Source organism: Pogona vitticeps, chromosome 5 (genome assembly GCF_051106095.1).
Source record: "Pogona vitticeps strain Pit_001003342236 chromosome 5, PviZW2.1, whole genome shotgun sequence".
Taxonomy (NCBI): Eukaryota; Metazoa; Chordata; class Lepidosauria; order Squamata; family Agamidae; genus Pogona; species Pogona vitticeps.
In genome coordinates, this window is record NC_135787.1 from 97,028,680 (window position 1) to 97,048,641 (window position 19,962).

The following is a 19,962-nucleotide window of genomic DNA, read 5'->3' on the forward strand; positions in this document are numbered from 1 at the left end:
TAGAAGCCTCTGGAAGGATCAGGATGGATCAAGCAGGATCCTTGTTTGTCCAGGACATATATCAGAAGGATCACTATATAAAGCACCAAAGATGAAAGCAGGGTCCAGGCATGCTGGGTGGCTGGCAGAAAACTTTCTGGCCTGGCTCGCAGGCTCAAACCCCAAAAACGTATTCCAGGGGAATAGGAAGGCTGGGGAGTCAAGGCTGTGCCTCACCCATCAGCAGCACTTGGTCAGTGGGGTTAGGAAGGTCCTCCCATTTTTCAAGTACTCCATGTATTGCATTCTTTCTGGGAGAGGAAGGGGTTGTGCTCCACCCATGCCTCTTAGGTTGCTAATCTGAAGAATGTCTGTGCTTCAGGCCCAGGGGCCTTCTCTCCTTCCTCAGCTGTTGGGAAAGTGTGGGACACTTTCTCAGAGCAAGTGTCAAAATCCCACATGCCTCTGGCCAAGCATGTGTGGGCTTTCTTTGCCAACTGCAACAGTGGCTTATATTTTCTGCTATTTCCACCTGCTGGTCACCCTCAGTAGTGGCTTTCACTGGGCAAATGATTACTGTCATGGCTTCCATCAATGACATCTAATCTGCATGCTGGTTTTCTTGAGTGCATCTTTGTGCCAGACAGGTAGAGCAGACAGTGCTGATCTCCTATAAAATATACACAAACCAAAAAAAAAATAAAAAATAAAACACACACCACTCTGCTCAGCAATCTAGAAGTCTCAGCTGAACTCTATTAAATATTCTGGATAAATCTGGTTGGCATCAAAGATTACAAAAATTTTTGGGTTCCAAGTATTGTCCACACAGCTGTCATACAAATTTACAAGGCTCCCATCTTTTGAAGGTGGTCTCACATATTTGGAGTCTCCACCAATATAGTCTCCAGTCAATACACGGGCAAGAAACATCATTTTGTGCTTCCTAAGGACATGAAGTTGCAGATCAACGGCGTGGATTTGAAATGTATTGCCATGTTTCAGGTCATCTTTGCAGAAACGGCTGGAGTATGAAGCATCCCTGGAAAAATATGTCCCTACAGAAAAAGAGATATGCTTGATCAAAGCCTAGAAATAATTTCTTCTTGGTTATTCAAGTCTCAGAGTGGAGGGAATTTTCATGGAACATATTCCTTAAAATTGCAAACCAATGTCACATTCTCCCTTCTTTCCCAAAATATGTACTAATGGAAATACATGACAAGACACTATCAGGTCATGTGTTTCCTGATACACATTAAAACTTACTCAGAATATGAAGAAGGTAAAAGTACAACATAACATTATGGCATATTGTATGACTGAGGGCAGCATTGGGTTGTTGTTCTCTGTTCTTTATCTCATCTAATTGCAACACAGCAAGACAGAAGAGCTGGTACTCAGCTGTTTCTAACAGTCATCGGTCTTTGCAGGATTTGCTAAGACAACTAGATGATCACATGGGCTTGAGGAAATTAATTCTATTGGTGTGTCACACTTTTATGTCATATATCTGAACCAGGTACCCCTATGCAGAGCTCATTCCACAGTGAAGGCCATTATTATATAGACAGAATAGCAGCATATAGCACAATTTGGATGCCTGGGAGAATCATACTTCTACATATATTCTGCTGACCATATGCAGAAGCTCTTTCTAATACTCAATTCAGGTATTATTGAAGTATGTGAGCTACTCTACATGCTGGGGGGGGGGGTTGCACTGTCTCTGACTCTCTGCTTTTATTTCCTCACTCCCAAACATGTCTGACAAAGAGAGGACAGTATAGCCATGGGAGTTCTCCACACTAGGAATGAATTGTCACAAAATTATTTGTCCTTTCTGAGATCCCTATTGAAAAGCACTGGCCTCCATGAAATTTCTCACCTCTTGTGGAAGAATAAGACAAACAGCACTTTTTTCTCCCATTGAAGTTTCTGTAATTTGTGCAAAATATACCAGTGCAACACCAGCATCTAGATACAAAAAAAACCATGTGGTGCTTTTCATTTTTAGAAGCTCCTGCAACAAGGCAGCAGATATTGTAGTTACACACAATGTTGCCATTGCACAATTTGCACTGAAATTGTTCCGACAGTAGACAACTTGTCAATATTGGCAGAAAATATTTCACCTTCTTGAAGGCAAAGAAAAAGTATTTGTAGTTCTTCATTCTTGCACACAAGAATAAGACAAGTGAGGATTTACACCCCTAGTTCACATTGCTAGGACATAGGAAAATTGGGCTTCTGCCTTGGATACGAAGCTTCCATGGATAGAACAGGCTGTCTCCTACTTACATGTCACATTCATAAGAGGAAATCAAGAATGGAACAGCAGGGAGAGCACACTTCTCTTCCTTACACATGGAGTACATACACCTCAAACACTTGAACAAGACTTCAGATTTCTCCAAATGTAAGGCAACACTCTTTGCGTACTGTTCTGTGTACTGAGTAACAGTAAGCTTTTTAAGTGGCTCTTGGATTAAGGGAATGTAGGAACTTTCAATTAGGTTAATTAATTCATTTGCTCTACCAAGAAGTTAACTGCTGCCTTTTCTTCTGAACAACTGTACACTTCTGCAAGTTTTCAAACTGAGATGGGCTTTTTTGATGAAGTGTGTGCAGTTGCCAAGAGGGGCCACTCGTCTCTCTGTCCTCTCCCAGATATCTTCTTGTGTGCCAGATTGGTGGGGTGCTCAGACGTGGTACTAATGAACATCAAAGAATTCCTCTCCTCCCCACTCCAACTCTTAAAACATCAGGAACTCTGAGGTATGCCAGATTCATATGTCCCAAATTCTGTCTTCCACACAGAGTATTAAAAACCTACTCTTAGAAAGGTTCTAATACAGTGGTGCCCCGCGTAGCGAGCACCCCGTTTAACGACGAATCCGCATAGCGATGCGGATTTTGCGATTGCAAAAGCGATCACATTGCGATGTTTTATATGGCTAAATATCGCATTGCGATGATCGGTAAGTGTTTTGCTTACCGATCTTCGCATTGTGATGTTTAGAAAACAGCTAATCGATGGTTCCAAAATAGCCACTGGAAAAAAATGGCCACCCGCAGCGTTTTCGCGCACTTTCCTCGCTTACCAGGCAGCGAAAATGGCGGCCGGATGGAGGACTTCTGCACAGCAGTGAGCTTTTTCCCCACAGGAATGCATTAAACAGGTTTTAATGCGTTCCTATGGGGTTTTTCATTCCGTATAGCAACATTTTGGATAGCGACGATTTTCCTGGAACAGATTATCATCGCTATGCGGTGCACCACTGTATTCATTTTATTTTAATTTCATCTTAATAGCCTATACTTAACTAAACCAGGAACCACCCAGCAGTCCTGCAGATATGACATCCACTCTTGTTGCTGGCTGTTGTACTATGATAATTGTACTATGATAATGTTGTACTATGATAATCACAAACATAGTACACCCACTGTACGTAGTTGTCACAGGAAGTCAACAAACTGAAGTCAAACTGGTTACAGGCTAAGTAAGGCTGACTTCCTTTATATCATCCAGGCTGCCTCTGCAGTTAAGTAGGTGCGATTTATTTAGATGAAGGTCGGTAACTATGGTCCTCCAGATTTCTTCACCTATAACTGCCAACAGCCTTAGCCAGCATAGCCAAATATGTGGAATTACAGGAGTTTCAGCCCAGAAAAGCTGGATAGCCAGAATGATCAATTCCTGATTTAGATAAATCAATAATCATTTATTTGGTTCTCCATCTCTAATATGGCGGATTCCCATGTTTGATTCACATGCTCCACATTTTCTCTGTTTCTCTGTCCTGCAAAGTCAGAATTGTGATCACCAGACTAAATGCAATTCCAATCCTTGTTTGTTTTCCTTGATGTTCCTTATCATTCCTTCAAGAATTCTTTGCTTTAGGCTTTGTTCCTTGTTTCAGTTCTGGTTTACAGCTCTGCTCCTGACACCTAGCAAAGCTAGAACATTTTAGATTGTTTCAGGGATCCTCCACAAAGGTAGCAAAGCATTCATTAGCAAAATGATTTCAACATACACTATGTATATAAATTATAGGAAAGAACTCAATCAGTCCCTTGCCTTTTCCATATACAGCAGCGTGCATGCCATTGATTCTCCAGTCAAAGTTATGAATGCAGATGGCTTCCACAAATTCACTGCTGGTGCCATGAAACAACATATGTTCATTAATGAAGGGAATACCTCTTTTCTTCTTCAGCTGAGCTTTCTTCCTATAGAAAGGCAGGATTGCAAAGAGTTCATGATAGAAATCAAGTATTTGCACAAAACAAGAGCAAAGGTCAAAAAACTGTTGATGATAATGTTTCTACACTTTCCAATAAAAGCCCAGCAAATCTACTGCATGTTCAGTGGTTGTCCTCTCACAGACATCAGCATGAAGTGCAAATTATGAAATCATTCAACAGTCTGTACTGCTTCAGCTTGCAGGGAGAAGATTATACTTTTTGAATGCAGAGAGAGTGCTGAGCTAGACCTTATATACTAGTTTTCTATGTGAAAGGATTTCCTCCAAATTATACAGAGAAGAGCATTTCAAAAATAGGACCTCCTGTCTATGTAGCACAGCCCTGTCTAACATCTCATTCGTCCACATGTATACAGTGTTTTCTTTGTATCTCAGTGAGAAATCCTGAATTACAAGTTTGTAAATATTTTGTGGTTGTTGTGGGTTTTTGGGGCTGTTTGGCTGTGTTCTGGAGGTTTTTCTTTCTAACTTTTTGCCAGTCTCTATGGCCAGCATCTTCAGAGAACAGGAGTTAGAACTCTGTGTTCTGGACAAAGTTCTAGGTCCTGTCCTCTGAAGATGCGGCCACAGAGACTGGCGAAAAGTTAGAAAGGAGAACCTCCAGAACACGGCCAAACAACCCGAAAAACCTACAACAACCGGCCATGAAAGCCTTCGAGAATACAATAAGTATTTTATTAGAAATAAATATTTTTGTACATATATGTAAGCGTATAGTAAGCCAGGTCCAGTTTGAGCTGTGAGCAGTTTGAACAAACTGCTCACAGTGTGACTGTCATCCAAGAAAATAGCCAAGACCAGAACACCTCTCTTGAACGAGTCTGCTTTCACATGCCCAAGCTAAATACAGTGACTTAAAAAAAGGTTTTCCAAACATACAACCAACCTTACAAACTGCTCCAATTGCCTATGGTGAGTAGGAAATGTTTCCAGGTGACCACTTGGGGTTGTTTTATAAAGTTGTTTTTTCCCAATTATCCTAATAGAAATATAAGTTGGGAAGTAGAATGATACGGGCCTATTTGAAATGCTGTGTGAACAATGTTGCTTTAAATAGGGCTCCACTGGTAGATGACTTCACAAATTTTCTAGCATGTTCCTGGCATTGGCATATGCTGGCACAGAAGTGCTATGCTGTAGCGTTCCCCATTTATTAGGTAAAGGGTTCATGCATATTCATGTTGCTGAGAGGCGGAGCCGAGAGAGATGCTATAAGAGGTGGAGTCAGAGAGATAGTCAACGAGTCAGCAAGAGTAACAGAATAAGAGTGGAATGTGAGAGAAGGGGACAGAGTGTGCATTTTGGGGAATTCTGAGGTATGATTAGAGTTAGGAGTGTATTATCAGATAGAAGACTGTTGTTCATAATAATAAATTGATTCAAAGAAGACATCCATGAATCATTATCAATAACTGTAATCAATAAACAAAAATTATATTTAAAAGACCTTGAAGTGTGGACCTGAATCTTCCTGAAGCAATGGTGATTTAGTGATCACCTGGTGGCAGCCGTGTAAAAGAGAGGATTGTTTGCCTTTGTGTGCTCAGAGTCTTGATGGTCAAGCAAGGGGGCACAACGGTGAACGCCACATATGCGTATTAAAAATAAAAATGAAGGATACTATATAGAAATCACTTCAAGCTGCACTTATGTGGTAATGGAGATCTGTATACTGATCCTATCTTTTGAAATGTTGTCTTTATTCTCTGTAGCATTTAATTTCTGTCACTTTCAATTTTTCTCCCCAAACAGATACCAAACAAGATGAAAATGTAATAGCAGCAGTATAAGGAACTTGTTGTGTAATCATACTGTCTTAATGATGTGATTTTATTGGGGGCAAGAAGGTGGGGGAAACAATATTTTTAATTTGTAATTTTTCATGTTTTCCCAAGCCTCTCTCATTCTTTTTCTAACTTCAGAAAATACATTCTTGTAAAAATTCCTATTCCATTCTTGCAGTATGAACAAGTGAGCTCCAAAATCTCCTGTCCTCAACAGCCCTGGCTCGACTCTTGCAAACTCATGCCTGTGGCTTTCTTTGGGGAGTAAATCCATTTCATATTTGGTCTTCCTCTCTTTCTGTTGCCTCCAACCTTTCTCAACATTACTGTTTTTTCAGATAATCTTCTCTTGAGAACTAGGATCCACATATATCCCTTTTTAAGTCTGAAAATTAGATTCGGGTACATGGTCCTGTTTTGTGTCTTTAAAGGGGAGATATTCTGTACAGAAAATTTATCAGAAAAATCCCTTAAAAAATTCTCTCACCTGCAGTAAAATTCCCACAAGTCCAAGTTTTGAATTCTCTGGATTCGCTTAATCCGATGAGTGTCCATTGTTCTTCCAAAGTAGCCAGCAACTTGGAGATATTCATTTGTCTGCTTTTGCAGAGGAATGAGCTGTAAGAAAGATGCCATACAGATTTACCCAGTTGCAATTTCCTTTGCTTCCAACATGCTCAAAGTTTTCTATTAAGCTCTTACCTGGTATGGTTCTTCTGAATTTACATTCTCCCAGTGTGCTGGCACAGGGATTGACTGGTTTTCACAGATATAACTTGAAAAGTAAAAGATGAAGTAAGCAAACTGTTGCACCTTATTTCTACATTTCCATCCCCAATACTAGGCAATAGTCATCCCTGCTAAAATTAAGGAATTAAAAAAACTTTTTTTCACTATATCCATTGGGTTTAAAGGCTAGGACTCATCTGAAAGAGGAGAGAAGGCTCTCTATGGTCTTATTCAGACAAAGCATTTGTTACCCTCAGAGTGGATTTGATTTAAATAAATTTCAAAAACCTGATTTTTGGGCAACTAAAATAAAAAGTAAAAATTTAAAATTTAAATAATGACTTAAATTGTGATTTAAATCAATTTTTTTTTAAATCACTGATTTTTATCCACCCTAGTCCCCTATATATATACCTGTGTATACAGATTCAGGAATTTAGGAAACCGATTTTTAAGGAAATATGTGATATATTTGGAAAAGATGCTGAATTCAATTCTAAAATTGGTTTGTTGTCAATTTTTGATAACATAGCACTTGATTATTGTTTGACGGAATTGATTTCCAATTTTAAGACAAGTGCTAGAATATTAATAGCTAGATTATGGAAAGACAAAAATGACATTAAATTAGAAGATTGGTATAATGAAGTATGGGACATTGCATTAAATGATAAAATAACTACTGAACTTAAGATGAAAAGAGGGGAAATAAGTTCAATTTTTTATGCTATTTGGGGTAGATTTGTTGAATTTGTACTAGTGAAAGGAAAGGGGCAAGACTCTAAACAACTATCAATTGGAAGGAAGATCGTATTAAAAGTATTGTTCTAAGGGTTCCTGTGGGTATGAGGTGCACAGTGGTTTAGATTGTGTAGTAACTTTTTTGCACTTTTGTATTTGTTTTTGTTCTGAAAAAATTACAAAAATTTAAATAATTAAAAAAATTAAAATCTAAATCATGACTTAAATTGTGATTTAAATCAATTTTTTTAAAAAAACACTGATTTTTATCCACCGTAGTCCCCTATATATACATGTTTATGCTCTGTTGATTTTGCCATTTTTTCTGCCATCCAAATGACATAAGCCTCAAGTTAGTACTAAGAGTAACGAAGAATGACAAAACCCAGAAAAATTGGGGAAAAGCAGGGTTTTTCCCCCATTTTTTTTCAAAAGCCATCTATTAGGCTTCAAAATTTCCAGAAATTTTATATCTCTAGCTGGGACTGCATCTTGCCTAGAGATGGGAAGGTCTGGAAAAAAACCCAGAAAAACATTTTTTCTCCATTTTTTTCCAAAGCATTTTTATATGGCTTCAAAATTTCTGGAAATTTTATATCTCTAACTAGAATAGTTTTAGTTTCCTTTTATTTCATTTTTTAATTGTAAGCTCAATGGAGGCTCCAGAATACAAGAAAAATGAAAATACAAAGAACCATTTAGGTGCTTTCATGCTTTGCTGAATTGAGACCTAAGGATTCCAATTTTAAAAAATATCTAGCATATTAATCCTCCTTCAGCTTTCCTACAAAAGTGGCTGAAATTCTGTTACTAGCATAGTAAATTGCACTACAATAGGCTCACTGAATTAGAGAAAAGACTATATTTAGCACAGATCGTCTCTATACCAGCATAATAACAGAGGATATTAATATGTAACAAAGAAAACACAAGTAATCATTATTTCATACCTGAAAGCATTGATAGAAAATGGAGCTCGTTTTATGGGACGTTCTTTTCTAGTTGTTTGGTTAATTTGTTTCATTCCTGTGGACAAAACTAATGTTAGCGAAGTTTTGAGAAAGTGGACAGATAGTATTCCTTCAAGTACTCTTCTTTATACTTATCATAAGAACAGTTTTCTTTAACGGTTCCAATAATAAGTTCTAAAAAGGAACCCAAACTATTTCTATAAAACTTTTTAAAAAATCCTTATTGTCAGTGTGTTGATGGACAGTCCAAATACCTAGACTGTCCATCACAGTAGAACACCGATGTGATAACCAATGACAGTACAGGAGGGCGGAACCAGGATAATAAAAGGGGACAGAAAGGCAGTTATAATCAGTCAGAACTAGTGAGGAGACAGTTTAGGCAGTTAGGGCCATGGCTGTGTTAGAGAGGAGAGTAATAGAGAGATAGAGATAAAGAATAGGAAAAGTCTTAGATTGTTTATGTAGTTAAGACTGGACAAAGTTAAACGTGCTAAGAAATAAATATTTGAATATATAAATACCTTGATTAAAGTGAATCTACATAAGCAAACTTAAATGTAATAAAAGCAACATTTATTGAATGAAGAGTAAAAGACCATCCATGATTTTCTGTATATGACTTACATAGAAACACATCAATAAACATTGTTATATTGGACAACCCTGATCTGATAGTTATATTTGGTATAGAGAGGAACAGATCCTCTGGTGGCAGCGAAAAAGGGTTAAAAGTACATGTCATGCCCGAAAGGGAACCTGGGTGTGTAGAAAAACAAACAGGGGAACTGGGTGTGTGTGACAGTGTGTGATGACCCTGTTCTCACTACTGTTTATACTAATCTATCTTCTCCTCCTCTCCCCTTGTCCAGCTCTTGCATGCATATATGAATGTACATTTGTACTGCTTTATTAGCCAAGACACTTTCCAAAAGAGGGCAGTTGGCTGCCCCAGCTGTCCTTATGACAGCCAGCAAAGGCTTTTTCTCTTCAGGCAACCTTTTGGCAACTGAATGGCCCATTTAGGAAGGGGATTTCATGGAGGTTGCTGTATTTTTTTATTTCTATGTTTCTGTGATGAGTTTTTAAACTGGTTTAATTCATTAGTTATTTTTGAATATTAATCGTATTAATTTATTTTTAGTGAGAATCATTTTTAACCACTTAGGAAATCGTTTTGGGTTCCTATATTTGGAGAAAGACAGAATAAAAAATAATGATATATATATATATATAATGTATCACATGTATCACATGAAATACTATTTCAGATGTAGAGGAGATTCGCACCTACCAATGATATCCAAATATAAAGTGAATGTCTGTACCCAATTGTACCCATTATAAAACTACTTGCTACCAACATTGGACAACTGGTCTCTACATATTGTTTCACAAAAACACCAACAATAGCATGCATATAAAGATATAAAACATACCTAAAAAGTCTAAAATGTAGTTAAATTTTGAAGTTGTGAAAGAAATGGAACCTTGTGGATTCATTTTGAACCTTCTTTCAATCTCTTCACTGCTTAATGAACACTGGGTATTAGAATCAGTCTTTAAAAAAAACAGAAAACACATTTTGAAAGGTCACATACAGGGGCAAACAAAAAAAAGCTCTTCCTTTTTTAAAAATAACAGAAGACTGTATCAGAAGCCAGTATTGTCATTCCCATATTGTAGATAGGGAATTAAGGCTGAAAGATTGCTCCTTGTCAAAAATGTCCTAGTGAATTCATGACAGAGGAGCTCACTGTTCTAGAACAGTGGTTCCCACTCTTCGGTAACACAGATGTTCCTGGACTGCAACTCTCTGAAGCCCTCACCACTAGCTGTGCTGACTGTGGTTTTTGGAAGTTGGAGTCAAGAACACCTGGGTTACCAAAGGTTGAGAACCACTGGTCTAGTACATCTACCAATTTACCACACAAATTTTGTATAAGAAGGAATCACAAACATTGCACAGAGTTGTACAAATTAAGTGTATTCCATGCTTTAATGGTGGCAGATAGAAGACTGCCATCTTTTATCTACCACCATTGCCAATGCTATCCTCATGGAGACCTCAGCAACCAGCCCCCATACAGTGGAGGAGGCACTGGAGGTACAAGTGCCAGCGGAAGCATGAATGGTGGCAGCAAGACAGGCTGGAGACCCATCCTCATTTCTGACTAGCAAACACTACAAGCCCTCTCTGATGTAGGGAGTAGGGTGGTTAGGGCCTGTCTTGAAGTCCTGACACTCCACATTGATTGAACACCTCCCACAACAACCTCAGAAATGGAAACTAAGAGCTGGGAAGGGAAAACTGTTCAGCAGGCACGTGACAGGAGCTCAGCCCTCAGAAGGTTTGGTAGAACTGGGTGTAGCTGGTGGCAATAAGGATTTTCTTCCTCATGCTCCTGTTGTAACAAAATCTAATTTGAACAGCTTAGACAGCCTAAAGGTCATGGAAACCCTTGCCAATGATGGTTTGGCCCTGGGTTGGGCAGTCCTCACACCAGTACTATGTCAGACACCTCTCTGCAACTTTTCTGCACTAAATAGACCTATACAACCTCTTTGAATTATAAGGTTGCATACAGCCTATCAGCCATGCAGAGTGGCCCACAGATAAACCCTCCTTCTTTGCCTAGTGCAGCAAAAACAGAAGGTCATTGATCCATCATCATGATTACTGTTACTGCTATGTTCACATGTGCAAAAAAACTGTGATGAGAAGCAAAACCAAAAAGTCTAAGACACAACTTCAAGAAAGTGAAGTCTTGAATTACTAGATTCCAGATTTGTTACATCTACATCAAATATAATAACAGTGTCTATATTATCAAAGAAGATACCACATGAATGTAGCATCACATCTCATTTAATTTTGGAAGCCAAGAGTCAAACCAGAAATATTGTCCATTTGAGGCAAACATTTGCCATGAGAGAATGAGAAGAATGGAGGTACTATAGGTTAAATGACTACCTCAAACATATGCCATTTGCCACATTCAGCCAAATAAAACCATCCCCACTGGGTGTCTGAGGTATCCATTTCCTCAAGATGATGCGCCACATTTTGAAACAGTTCATGAGATTCTTGAAGCATTTCCTGAAACAGTAAGAACAAAACCATAAGTGGTTTGAAATTTTAACCCAATGATCTAGAATGTTTTAAAGATATATTAAACAGCCCTTGTGACTTTTGAAGTTATTACACAGATGTAATGATGTATAGCTTAGTGTTGTCTAGTGGTTAGTGTTGGAATGAAACTTGAGAGCTCAGACTGAAGCCACAGTTGAGCCACGGAATCTACTGTATGACCTTGGGTCAGGACATTTCCTATCTCATACTGTTGTTGTGAAGTAGGAGAGCCATTTATACTATGTTGAACTCACTGGAGGAAAGGTGGAGTAAGAAAGAAACAAATAAATGAGTACGGTTTGTGTTGTAAGGAAATGGCAAATATAAATCTTTGAAGACCATAATATAAATGCAAAATTATTTTTGTTGTACCATTCAAAACAGTGTTTTATTACTACTGCAATACAAATAGGTATGAGGCACCTATCTGTAGCCTAATATTTTAACAAAGAGCTTCTTGTTCTAAATAACATAAGGTTACCTCCAAATATGGTCAATAATCCTTTCCTTCTAATTACTTCTCAAATGTACTTTGCTGAAAAACATAAATACAGTATGTGTTTCTCACATCAGTGGCAGCCGATAACGTGGAGGAGAGAGAGAAAAGAAATTATAAGACAGTAGGACGGAAGATGAATTGAATGGAATGTTAAGGTGGAGGACTCAGGGTTGGAATCATTTTTATTTGGTATAATGGAACTCCACCCTTACCACCCATGTCCAATATTTCTAGAAGCAAAGTTGTATCTTCACCAGGAAGTAGATGTCCATTTACCAAGCCAGCAAGGGCAACTGCTTACCCATTATAACCATTTTTTTTCTTTAGAGGATCTCTTGATTCATTCTCCATCCCATGGCCATGTACAGTATTTTGATTAAAGGGGTCACTTGTGTTATCCTTAATATATATAAACTGTATTTTCTGATCTACTATTTCTAACTACTACAATGTTAAATCTACTGGAGTATGTTCCTCATAGTATATACAGCAACACTCACCTCAATACACTCTTCCTTGCCATTCCCATACAGTGGGCATCTAAGAGTTACCATAATCCAAGCATTCTGTTTCACCATGTTTTCAAGTAAGACAACTAGACAAACATTCTGACTTAGAGTCAAGCATTCCCAAGGCTTCCCACACCCCAAATGTATTTTTGTTCTCTTTAAACAGCTTGCTTATGCTGTGCGCCATATTGCACTTGATCTCTATAGAAATAACATAGAACCATTCAATCCTGGGAATGAATTGTCCCTTACTAGGAATTTTTCATTTCTTGCAGCGTCCCTCTCTGATGTCTTGCTTCAAAGTGGTTCGCAATCAACATAAAATTAAGTGCCAGCAGTCTTCTCCATTGGCTGAGATACAACCATCTGCAGAAGCTCAGTACTGTACTGTACATTTCAAACATCTCCCAGTATGTAACAAAGGACACCCCCACATCATCAAATACTGACACATCAGAGCTTAAACTATCCAGCTGGCCCTGCATCCTTTTTGGCCCCTTTGGTACAAAATACTATACAGTGGATCATGACCTTTATTAAAAATATAAAAGTGGAAGGGGGCGGTTGCTGGGCAGGGGGAGAACAACTGTGACAGAGCTTTTTCCCTTGTTGATGAGGAAGAGAGAGAAGGGAAACAATGTTTTTTTCCTATCCAAAACCGCTGGACAATTTCACTTTCAACAACCGAAACAAGAAGTGTGATTGCTCAACACGTCATTTCGCCCCCATTTCTTTTTCTGCCCTATCCTATCTCTCCCCTCCCCGCCCTCCGCCCCATCTCGTTAATGTACTCGGGATGAAGGTTTCTCGCAGGGCCGTTAGCATTGAGGAGCCTCCAATTTAAACCTCCCCCCCCCCCGTTTCAGACTGGGGAGGTGGGAGAAGAGCTGGTCACAGCCAATAACAGCTGCCCCTCCCATGACAAGGCTCCGCCCATAACCGCGAGACCCCTCACCGCATCCTCTGCCGCCGAAACGGCGGAATGAGCCGCTCCCAACATCCTCAACTCTTCCGCGGGCTCGTCTTCAGGTGAGTGAGGGGGAGCCGTTGATTAGCCCCGCCTCTCGACACCGCCCACTGCCTGGTTCCTAGAGCAACCGTTAAAATGGAGTCTTCCTGGATGATGTACCATAGACTTAAACTAGTGTAGACTGATAATTCTGCACTTGGGAAGCAAAATTTCTTGGTCAATTTTGGCACAATGAGTTCTGCAAAAATGACCGCTGCTTTCCATCTATGATGGGGAAAATCGAGGACTCCAATATGACTTGCGATTTGGGGAAGCAAACGCCCCCTTCGGGTATACAGAAAAAGCAAACGATCACTCTCACGATCGCCGTCATGTATTTCGTGTGGAAAATCTGAAAATATTTTCTTCATTTGTAAACTACTCTAGTCCTGCAGATAGAGTGCCCACTCACTCTTCTCATAGAGGGAAGATAGAGAGGAAGACTTCGAACAGCTTTGCAGTGCAGCCCACTGTTCATATCACCGCATCATAATCTAGGTGGTTTGTCACAAAAACCCTTCTATTATCAAACGTTGGACGTGACATACAGACCGACAGTGACTTACAACAATCCGGCTATGTCGTTCAGTGTTACGAGCCCCGTATCTGATACAAGACAAGAGAACCTTACGGCAACACAGCGAATTCTGTTACTTTGGAACACCTCAGTAACGTAAGTGTTGCAACTTTTTCCTAGTTCAGTCAAGATCGTTGAATGTTGCACGATATTGTACTTTCTCCCTTTCGAAATATACAAAATGTAGCAAACAAAATATACAAAATGCAACTGAAGTTGCTGCACAGATAAATCTGGTTGTCTTCTTTCTTTACACCCCCAAATTCAGAATTTCAGAGTTACAACTGCGCCTACAACTCTCCTCCATGGTCACTAGTAAACAAAGGGGAAGACTACATGTTATTTTGTCCCGGGCAGTTGCCTTCCTTGGCTATAAAGAAAAGGAAAAGAGAAAAACCTCCCATCTTGCCTCCTTCTGTCTCCACCCTCCCCCTCCCCCGCCCCCGCCTTATTGGATGAAGCTTTTACATTTTTTATTTTCTCTAAAAGGTACAAATAGGGTCACCATGCCATGTTGATGCAAAGTTCACACCACATACCATATGGCATCTCTATTGAACCTTAAGCAATCCTATCAGCTGCCCGTTTCACTGTGCCCAAAGACATTAAAAACAATTTTGAAAACATTTAAAAAAAACATTTTAAAATATCTGAATTTTAAAAATAGAGCATTCCCTAGACCAGTGATGGTGAACCTTTATGAGCCCAAGTGTCCAAATTACAACACAAAACCGACTTCTTTCAGAATGCCAACACTGCAATTAAACCTGAATACTGAGTTTTTAGTTTAGAAAAAAGTGCTCCTGCACTGCAACATTTAAATGCTTATTCCCCCCCCCCCCGGTGGTGGTATTAACAGAGAAATACTTACCAGTTCTCCAATCCCCCATCGGGTTAGACTGGTAATGGCCGCCATTGCACCCTCCTCTGGACCACTGCACCAGCTACAATCCGAGATTGGCGGACAAGCATTTCTCAATGGCGACTTATGGCTCACATGCCCACAGAGAGGGCTCTGAGTGCCAGCTGTGGCACATGTGCCATAAGTTCACCATCACTGCCCTAGACACATATCACTTATGATAAGATTGTTTATGACAATATTGTTCTGTTTGCAAAGCTGGTAAAATAATATAGAGGACAGACTTGTTACCCAAGCAGTAAATCCCCCCTCTCCACATCACTGAAGTAATTCAATGGAAAGGCAAGAGCCAATACAACTGGTTCCAGCGATATAGTAGGACTTGCCAGAGCATGACTGTGTGGAGTCACAAACTGCCTCTGGGACTCTGGCTCCGGATTCTGCCTTGAGGTTAACTCCTGAAGCCTTTTCCATCAGTGGATATAGTCACAAGGCAGTGGAGCTTTGAAATTGGAGTTTTCCTTCTCCAGATGGGCTGCCTTCCAAGGCTTCCACCTACCCGTTGTTCTGTTTACAGTAAAATTTAAAGTTTTATTTTGAAAAAGAGAAACCCAAAATCTTCATTTGTGCATGATTGAATACTGGCATGTCTGCCCCTGAATAAATGGCCACAGGAATTTCTTTGGCAGCAGACACACTAGTGCTCTCATGTTGTGTGAGAGTCTTAAAGGGGCAGGGTAGTGGTGGCAGCTTGAACTCATTCCTGCCAATGCAAATAAATGGCATTCTCACTCAATATCAGAGCAGATGGGGCCATGTCTTGAAACCAATAGCTTACAATTGCTTCGTAGCTTACTCTGAATGTTGCAAGTCATCTCAGCATATAGCGAACTTTATCCAGATCTGACCTCCCTTCCAGCTTTAATAAAATTGGAGCTATTAACCTTGATCAGCCAATCGAGTGAAGTGGCAAGTGATCTTCAATCCCCTCTTCCTATTTTACCAGACATTAAACATAACAAAACAAAACAAAGGCATGTATCAAATGCACTTATTTCTTCCTACTTCTATGTGTGTTATGCGTCATCAAGCTGGAACCAGCTTACAGAACTTTCAAACTAAATGAGCAGTTTAAGGAGTGGTTTTAGCAGTACTACTCCCCCAGGTGAGTTTCCATAGACCAGGGATAAAACCCACTTCTCCTGAGTGCCAGTCTGTCACTTTATCCGCCACACTGGGTAATAATAATAATAATTTATTGTCATTGTAAGTATATACACAGTATACACATACAATGAAATTCACAGACACCCAGAGACCAGACACATGCACACACATAACATTCCCCAAACACTCCCCACCCACTAAAAGTCCCCCACTAAAAATACAAACATCTACACCACAGGCCAAGTAACACAGTCCAACTAATTATTCACTACTGGTGGTCTTTAAGCCCATTATTAATTGCAATTATAGCTCTGGGATAAAAACTATTCAGAAAACGTGTGGTCCAAGTCTTAATTGTTCTATATCTTCTGCCAGACAGTAACAGTTCAAAACAGTTATAAGCAGGATGGGAAGAGTCTCTCAGGATGCTGTGTGACTTCCTCAGACAGCGGGATGTGAAGATGTCATCCAGGGTTGGTAGCCGGAGCCCGATGATATTCTGGGCAATTTTAATGGTTCTCTGTAGAGCTTTTTTGTCCGCTACAGAGCTACTCCCAAACCATGCCAGAATGCCATAGGTTAGGACACTCTCAATGGTGCTACAATAGTATGACAAAAGTAAATGCTGAGATAAATTTAACTTGCCGAGCATTCTCAGGTAATGGGTACCACAGTTCAATGTGCTAAAGCACATTTCTTTCCCTGATGAAGGGAAAGAAAATCAAGGAGTAGATTTGATGGTCATTGATTCAGGTTACTAAAGGCAAGGAGCAACATTATCTACTTCCCCAGTGGTATGATTAAGTACTGTACTTTTCCTCACATATATTGCAATGAAATCCTACCCTACAGTCAAGGTCTTGGGGAAATGAGGCAAAAATTTGAAGCCAGATCTCATAACTATGACTTAGGACAGACCCCTGCTCAGAATGGAAACTTACTGGGGATTGGCAATGGTAAAACTACTCTATAAATACTTCACATACTTTGAAGATCATATTGGGTTTGCCACATTTGAGCCCTTTGTATTTGTATGCTCATCACTGTTAGCATTAAATCCTGTCCTTTCATGATGTAAGCCACCTTGGGTCCTAAATAAATAATAAACAAATCAGTTGAATGATACTTGGTGTACATAACAACACCTAATTCCTAGTCCAGCATTACAGCCTCTATACCACACTGGCTCCTTATTCTTATACATGATTAATTTTATATATTTTCTCTTTTACTCTAAGGTTTCAAAATATGTAATGGACGAAATAATTGTATACTGTATTTGGTTTTGGGGTTTTTAAATGTGTGTGTTTTTTCCCTTAGCAGATAGGTGTGGCATCATGACCAAAGCTGGAACAAAAGCCAGTTAACTCAATGTGAGTCAGGAGGCGAGATGGAGCACCTCTTGCTGGAACTCTGCCCATGCCCACAAAGGAAAGAGAGTGAAGGGGACTATGGACTGGCAGCTCCCTTAAAGAACACTATGGAGGATTCCCCGAAGGGGGACGAACCATCCCAGGGCCTAAGAGGGATAGGAGAGTTAAAACAAAAATTAGAAAGACTGAGGAGGAGGAAAGGGAAAAAAGATGGGGGAGGAGGCAGAAGCAGAAGAAGGAGATAAAGAAGGAAGGGACATTACCACCAGGTTGGGAGTGGATCTGATTAGAAGACCCTTGGACTCACAGGTGGGAAAGACTGAAAGGTACCCAGGGACAAAGCATATCATAGAAGAAGGGCACTGATTCCCCCGAAACCTTCATACTGGGGAGAGGCCAAGGCAAATGAGTAGAGAAGGAGACTAAGGGAAGAGAGATAGACAGCAGAGCAGGAAATAAGGAAAAGGAGTGAATGGCGAGTGTGGGAGATGAGGAGCAGAGTCGACAGAACCTGGGAAATCGTGGAACCCGGGGAGAGAACTAAGCAGGAGGAATTCTTGAGAGAAGTGGCTGTTGCCTGTATTGATGGGGATGACAATAAAGGACTGGTTACCAGCTGAACAACTGGGCCCCTGGAATTCGAATTTTGGAAATCCTTTTGTTCATGAAGAGTGGAAACCATTTCCAGCCCAGTTGGAGGGAAAGAGGAAAGATGGTGTTCCAGTAGGAATAGATTGTTTATTTGATCGTTCCAAAATAAACCTTCAACTGTTACAACAACCATCGGTGTCCGTGTTTAGGGACTGGGGATCGAGAGAGGAAGAGAAACTACTAGAGATTCAACATGAACTCTCACACTCACTTAAGTACTAGCAAGATAGATTCCTGAAAATGGTTCCAGTTAATTGCATCACAGTAGCCTAATCTGGAGGTTATCAGAAAGTGGATAACCAGAACCAAGAGGAATCCAGACTACTGTTTCAAAGCTGGATTTATGCATGCCCTTACACAACAAAGGTAATCCTGTCACAAAAAAGCAAACCTCCTCAGAATATCATCTCCCTGGACAAGTGAAGTTGTGATGTGAATAAGGTACAGATACAATAAAATAGAGAAAAACAGCCATTAAGTTGCAGTGAAGCAGACGTTTAGGTTGGTCTCTAACTTCCTGACACTTTGCATTCTTGGGCCCCTAGTTTACATTGGCTGTACCTATCTCCAGCTTCTCCTGAGAGGAGAGAGAAATAAAAAACTGTGCTGAGGAATGTCTACTGATAAGGGCTACTCTAGTTTTGTTAATGCTATATGTCTGCTATATGTATTGTATGTATATCCTCTTTTAGGCCTTTTCTTTTCTTTTAGGGAATAACAAAATAGGAGTAGGCTTTGCAGAGCCTGCCAACATAAAGTAACATGACAAGCCAAAGGTATAAAAAGCTGCTACATGCCTTTGTTAAGTGTTCCCTCCGAGGGCACCCATATGTGCACATATGTCCTGAGCCCAAATAAACAGGTTTTCTGTTTCAAGAAACCTTCAGACTTTTGCTGTCTGTTCACTGTGAATGCTGCACCTTTTGGGTGACAAAGTACATAGAAATTCCATCTTGTTTGGGCTTCAATGTATTGGGTCTCATATACAGTAATCCATTATTTACTCCCAAGAACACTGGCAATTCTGGCTTGATTTTGATCCTCGTTTTGGTCTCTCGCAATTTATAACAGCCGCCCACAAGAAACAATGAAAAAATTGTGGATACAAAGAAACATGCAGACGCACACACAATTAGTCTCATGCTTATTACTGTCTGTTTATACTGTACGATGCGCTTCACTTTCATGCCCGCAGGAGAACTTTCCAACCAACAACAGCGAAGTAAAATTTTGTTCCCGCTTGCAGCAGTGATCTGCTGGAGTTAACCCCACGGAGCCCAGATTCCCAACCCAATTTATCTCTGAACTGCTTGCGGAAGCCAAATACTCTATTAGTTTGCACGGCTCCAAATTATTTCACATACTTTTCAATATTACAAAATTCAGTAACTTAAAAAAAAGCAACTTTTTATAAATAAATAAATAAATACATTTGATGAGCAAAGAGCAGCTTCCCTGCTATCGTTTGTCTTTCGTCCCACTACAGCAAAGCCGAAATCCTAAATTTGTTCTGTAAGGGCGACTGTTATCAGCTGTCGGTAACTCACGACAACAAGGTCAGAAGCAACCAGAAAGTTCCGGGTATTGAGCTAGCAGCCCTTCTTAAACTTAATTCTAGGACCCTCAAAAGAGAGTCGGGAGGGGGGGGACCGCTTGTAATTCCGACCGAGAGGCGCGCGCGCGTCGCATGACGTCATCTCCCCCGCA

At 40.0% G+C, this 19,962-nt stretch overlaps 1 protein-coding gene and 2 long non-coding RNA genes across 7 annotated transcripts in view; 2 read left to right on the plus strand and 1 right to left on the minus strand.

Moving 5' to 3' along the window:
* Positions 1 to 19,962, plus strand: part of LOC144589467 (uncharacterized) — a 212,239-nt gene that overhangs the window by 95,947 nt on the left and 96,330 nt on the right. The window lies entirely within an intron of this gene.
* On the minus strand, positions 716 to 19,937 carry PARP11 (poly(ADP-ribose) polymerase family member 11). Of its 4 annotated transcripts, XM_020809258.3 has the most exons (9): positions 13,572 to 13,701; positions 12,090 to 12,143; positions 11,450 to 11,575; positions 9,915 to 10,035; positions 8,455 to 8,530; positions 6,737 to 6,809; positions 6,522 to 6,652; positions 4,064 to 4,215; positions 716 to 1,037 (listed from the first exon to the last, which is right to left on the minus strand). In XM_020809258.3, the coding sequence occupies exons 3-9, from the start codon at positions 11,570 to 11,572 to the stop codon at positions 724 to 726; spliced, it is 990 nt and encodes a 329-aa protein (XP_020664917.1). In that variant the 5' UTR covers positions 11,573 to 11,575; positions 12,090 to 12,143; positions 13,572 to 13,701; the 3' UTR covers positions 716 to 723. The 4 variants fall into 4 exon arrangements, with proteins under 4 accessions (XP_020664917.1, XP_078250248.1, XP_020664916.1 ...); XM_078394122.1 differs by lacking the exons at positions 12,090 to 12,143; positions 13,572 to 13,701 and adding an exon at positions 19,686 to 19,937; XM_020809257.3 differs by lacking the exon at positions 12,090 to 12,143 and having other exon boundaries at positions 13,572 to 13,726.
* LOC140707460 (uncharacterized) lies at positions 13,763 to 18,384 on the plus strand. 2 transcript variants are annotated; one of them, XR_012087546.2, is made up of 2 exons: positions 13,763 to 14,298; positions 17,555 to 18,384. It is a non-coding gene; the product is annotated as an uncharacterized LOC140707460 (long non-coding RNA). The 2 variants fall into 2 exon arrangements; XR_012087545.2 differs by having other exon boundaries at positions 13,815 to 14,298; positions 17,552 to 18,384.

Bases quoted from the DNA above. Each gene is read 5' to 3' on its own strand.
- PARP11 (XM_020809257.3), bottom strand. From the start codon at position 13,616: ATGTTGGGAGCGGCTCATTCCGCCGTTTCGGCGGCAGAGGATGCG. The intron at 6,810-8,454 runs GTATGAAATAAT...TTACTTTTCAAG, and splicing joins TTTTCTATCAATGCTTTCAG to TTATATCTGTGAAAACCAGT. The intron at 6,653-6,736 runs GTAAGAGCTTAA...TCTTTCTTACAG, and splicing joins ATTCAGAAGAACCATACCAG to CTCATTCCTCTGCAAAAGCA.